The sequence below is a fragment of the Physeter macrocephalus genome, chromosome 15 (genome assembly GCF_002837175.3).
Source record: "Physeter macrocephalus isolate SW-GA chromosome 15, ASM283717v5, whole genome shotgun sequence".
Classification (NCBI taxonomy): Eukaryota; Metazoa; Chordata; class Mammalia; order Artiodactyla; family Physeteridae; genus Physeter; species Physeter macrocephalus.
Window position 1 is genome coordinate 15,589,311 of NC_041228.1, and position 5,201 is coordinate 15,594,511.

The following is a 5,201-nucleotide window of genomic DNA, read 5'->3' on the forward strand; positions in this document are numbered from 1 at the left end:
ATTACAGAGATTCGGAAAATGTTAATATGAAAGAACTGGCTGCTCTTTGGAGAAAGGGGCTCTATTTTCGTGATTTTGTCCTCTAGCTCCCTGCCCCCCACCTCCCTGGAAACTTCTGGAATGTGCTACATAGGCCGTACTAGAGAGGGGAACGCAGGGAAGTGTGGGGGTCAGCAAGCGAACGGTCTGAGGCCTGGGAACATTCAAACACAGGCAACGGTTTCGTCCAAGTGCCTTTAGTTCAAAGGGCCACTGGTTAAAGTGGCGTCCTTGAGCCAGAAAATCCAAGAATGCCCAGCTTTGGCCCTGGGGAGGTCAGCTGGAGGAAGTGACCCTTCAGAAATTTGGGGAGGCCTGTAGAAAGGGCCTCCGGGTGTGGGCCACCCTGGGCACCAGGCTAAGCTGCTCGACCTGTAGCCGCGTAGGCCTGTAGCTGTTGAGGTTGCTGTAGAGAGCAGACAGGCCATCATGGGGCCTCGGGGAGAAGTGGGCCTGTGAGGTCAGGGCCCCCCAAGGGCCATGATAGGGCTGGAACCTGGGGGCCAGAAGTGGGTTTGGGGCCAGGGGGCTGCCAGGCCCCGAGGACGTGGACAGACTCCGGTTCTGGGGATTGCTGCCTGCCGACAGGCTGCTGAAGGGGTTGGAGGACACGCGGTCGCTGGTGGAGCAGCTATTGCCACTGAGGTGGCCGGGTCGTGGGCCGGGGGCTGCTCTGGGCTGGAGGGGTGCGGCCAGCCTGGGCGACTTGAGGCCCATCACGGGCTTGGAGGAGGCGTAGAGGTGGCGGAACTCCTCGTCAAACAGCTCCACCGCCTGGCCTGTGAACTTGGAGAGGATGTTCCTGTGCACGTGTCCACAGAGCCAGGTGAAGCTGGAGGCGAGAGGAGAGAGAATGAGGGGCGGGGATGGGGAGGCCTCGGGCACCCAGCTCCCGAAGGGTCACTAACGCGTGCCCACTGCTCCTCTGCGCCGGCTCCTTCCACCCAGGCCCAAACCCTGGTTATCCCCTCCCACAGATGGGAGAACAAGCTCAGAGACCAGCAGATGTTTGCAGGGGAGTAGTTAAGATGCAGAGTGAATCCGGACCTCCGGTCAGTGTTCCCTCCTGGTGCTCAGATTATGGCCCCTTAGAAGATCCCTGTGGAGGCACAGAGGGGCCGAGTGCCAGTGTCCCCACTTCTGTGCTGATGTGAGTCACCAGCTGCTGGGGCCTTAGCGGCTCCACCTGTGACAGGTGTGGCACCTGCCTCTTCTAACCAAATAGGTTAGCAGTCTGGGGCTGCGCCTTGGAAGGAAGGGCTGTATTTCCATGAAAAGCTAAAGGGTGTAGCCCAGTTTTCAGGCAAATGGGCTGGAAGGGGTGCGAGTGGGAGGGAGAATCCTATGCTCTTTGGGGGATGGAAAGGAGAACACAGGGGTGAGCCCACAGGATGGGAAAGATGCCGCATCAGTGGGCTTGCCCAGACACCCACGGGAGGCTGCCCTTAAACAGATGCCTTGGCCTTCCCTCCATTTACACATTTTAAGTGGAAACAAAATGTTCAAGGCATTGTTACCTTTTATGATTCCCTAATTTAAACAGATTCCTTTCTATCTCTGATGGGAAACTCCCCTCCTCACCCCACTCCCCGCAAAAAAACCTGGTGGCAGCACAGAAGACCCACCAAAAACATCATTTGAGAGATTCCTGGGTCCCTAATACTGTGGACTTAGGTGTGGGGAGCAATGGGGACAGCATGGTCAGAGGGGGACAGGGTCACTGTGGGGGACAGAAAGGACCCAACCAAGAGTCTCAGCCTCCAGCCCCCAGCCCCCAGCCCGCGTGTCTTGCCACCAAAAGGCGGGCCCAGCTTCTGGAGTCCCCTGCTCTGTGAGGCAGGTCAGGGCCCACGCAAGGCCGGAGCAGTCCTGGGAAGAACAGCGAGGCTTTGTTTAAACCTCACCTCCTGCCCAGGAGCCACCCATGCACCCCAGAGAGGTGAGCAGCTGATGCCGTGCCTCTGGCCAACCAGATGACGGAGAAGGCAGCAAACTCTGGGACAGCCGGACTCTTGGCTACACGAAGAAATCAATCGCCCTGTGTTCTTTGGAATCAGGCTAGATTAGAACAAGCAACTGCATGCTTTCTTAACAAAGCATGTCTAGGGGACTTCCCTGGCGGTCCAGTGGTTGAGACACTCCGCACTTCCACTCCAGGGGTCACGAGTTCGATCCTTGGTCAGGGAACTAGGATCCCTCCAGCCACATGGCCCCCCCGCCCCCAAAAAAAGGCAGGTCCAAAGGTGCCCTGGCAGCGTTTCAGGCCCCCATGCACCCTCTGTGCCCCTGTGCCCCTTGTGTATCCCTGCACCACCTGAGTGCCATCCCCTGACCCTGCTCGCTGCTCAGGGGTATCCCTCCTCTACACCCCACATGTCCATTCATCCTGTGCTCTAGCTTTTACACTTTGTTTTATCACCACCCATGGTAAGAATTACATTTTATTTTTATTGTTTTTTTGGCCCTTAAATACGGATAATTGATTTAATCATAATTTTTGGCTCAAGACCCACTCGCATCATTGATCTATTAATGGTCCATTTACATTTATGCAGCTTTATTTTATTTTTTGGCCATGCCAAGCGGCTTGTGGGATCTTAGTTCCCCGGCCAGGGATTGAACCCGGGCTCTTGGCAGTGAAAGTGCAGAGTCCTAACCACTGGACCGCCAGGGAAATCCCTTTACTTAGTTATTTTAAATAATCTAATAAGCACCTATGAACCCATCACCTAAAATTAAAAGCTAGCATTTTGACAACAACCAGCATCTAAGCACATGGTCCCTCCTAGGAACCCATCCAGTTTCCCCCAAATAGAGGAAATCATCACCCAGAATCCTGTGTCATGGTTCCCATACTTTCCTTTTTCTATAGTAAAAAAAAAGTTTTCTGTACTCTTGAAAGTACCGTCAGCCCTCCATATACTCGAGTTCTGCATCCGACGATTCAACCAACCACAGATGGAAAATATTCAGAAAAAGTTTTTCCAGAAAGTTTCAAAAGGCAAGACTTGAATTTGCCCCATCGGCAACTATTTACATATATTTACATTGTATTAGGTATTATAAGTAATCTAGAGATGATTTAAAGTATTCAGGAGGATATGGGTAAGTTATATGCAAATACTGCACCATTTTATAAAAGGCACTTGAGCATCCTCAGATTTTGGTATCTGTGGGGTTGCTAGAACCGATCCCCCACAAATGCGGAGGAACCACTCTAAATATCTCTGTTTTAGTTGTTTTTAACATATATCTTTGGGGATTTTTTTTCACTTAAATATTGCAGTTTATCCATGTTATCTCTTGTTGCTGTACTTCACTTGTCTTTGACTGTTGTATGATATTCCACTGGGGGCTATATCATGGTTTATTCATACATTCTCTCATTGATAGGCATTTGGGTTGTTTCCATGGTTCTTCTGTTGTGACCAGTGCTGCTGTGAACACTCTTATACCTGTCTTCTACTGTCCTGTGGACCCGTTTCTCTTGGAAATACACCTAGGAGTGGAATTGCTGGATAAAGCTAGGTGAATGTTCAGCTTTAGAGCAAATGCCATACTCTTTCCAAAGTCACTGTACCGATTTGCAGTCCCATCAGCAGTGTAGAAATTTGTAAATGCACTATTTGTATTGTCAGGCTTCTTACTGGCTGGCCAAAAAGTTTGTTCAGGTTTTTCTGTAAGATGCTATGGAAAAACCTAAATGAACTCTTTGGCCAACCCAATTTTTTTTTTTTTTTTTTTTTTTTTTTTTTTTTTTTTTGCTGAATAGGTATAAAATGGTTAACTCATTCTAGCCTTGATTTGCATTTTCCTGATCACTGAGGATGCTGAACATCTTTTCGTGTGTTTCCTCCTGGTGAAACGCCTGCTCTCACCTCCCGCCGCCCCGCGCCCCCACCCCTGCCCACACTTCCATTGTGCTGTTTCTTTTGTGGTTTGTGGGAGTTCATTGTGATTCTTGACACTAATCTTGTCAAGACATCATGAAAACCTGCTCCCAGTTTGTAATCTGACTTTTCACATTCTTTGAGGGAACCAGAGTTCTTAATTGTAATACAGTCAGATTTAGCAATATTTTATAGTTAATGCTTTTTTGTGTTCTGTTTAACGCAGAGGGGTGTCTATGTTAAGACACCTAATCCTTACACTAAGGTCTAAAAGACATTCGTCTATATTTTCTACTAAGAGTCTTAAAATTTGTTTTTGACATTTAAGTTCTTTTAATCTATTAGGAGGTGATTTTGTGTGTGTGCACGCATGTGTGCCTGTGTATGTGTGAAGGAGAATCCAACTTTTCACATGGAGAATTTTTTTTTCCGGTTTCACCTTTCCCCACTGCTCTGACATGCCCTATCATGTGGGAGTCTGTGTCTGGGCTTTCTGTTCTGTTCCATTTGTCACTTTGTGTGTGTCCTTCACCCAATGCCACATTGTCTTGGTTACTACAGCTCCATCTGGAAGGGCAAGTCTGCCCTGCCTGTTCTTCTTCAGACTCATCTTGACTATTCTTGGAGAAATACCTTTTATTGATACACTGTAACCTACTCACATACACAGATACATACATAACCTCACAACAGTCTCCAGAACATCCTTTACCTCAGTGTGCTCTGATTATTTTTGTTCTATCCTATTTCATTTTTGAAGAATTCTGGGGATCGTCCACTAAATCAATTTCATAGACAGGGATGCACAGTTTCAAAAGTTGTATTCCTCTAGCCGCACTGGGTGGCCAGGACCTAACATGAACATCCATTCTTTCAACAAATATTTATGGTCATGTATAAACATACCGGCACTGTATTAACTGTACTTCCTGCCAGGAAGCAATAGAAAAGAAAACAGACCCAGCTCAGGCCCCCACATCATCTTTCTTAAATCTTGGCTAAACAAGTTCATCCAAAATTTATAAGCAACTCATGCAGCTCAGTAACAAAAAAGCAAACAACCCAATCCAAAAATGGGCAGAAGAACTAAATAGACATTTCTCCAAAGAAGATATACAGATGGCCAACAAACACATGAAAGAATGCTCAACATCATTAATCATTAGAGAAATGCAAATCAAAACGACAATGAGATATCATCTCACACCGGTCAGAATGGCCATCATCAAAAAATCTAGAAACAATAAATGCTGGAGAGGGTGTGGAGAAAAG

General features: G+C 47.9%; 1 protein-coding gene across 1 annotated transcript in view; it reads right to left on the reverse strand.

The window, feature by feature from the left end:
• Nucleotides 1-336: 336 nt before the first annotated feature.
• Nucleotides 337-5,201, reverse strand: part of FAM83A (family with sequence similarity 83 member A) — a 21,543-nt gene continuing 16,678 nt past the window's right edge. The window contains exon 4 of the mRNA XM_007126068.3: nt 337-871. Coding sequence (XP_007126130.2) covers nt 337-871 — 535 coding nt within the window. The remainder of the gene's footprint in view (nt 872-5,201) is intronic.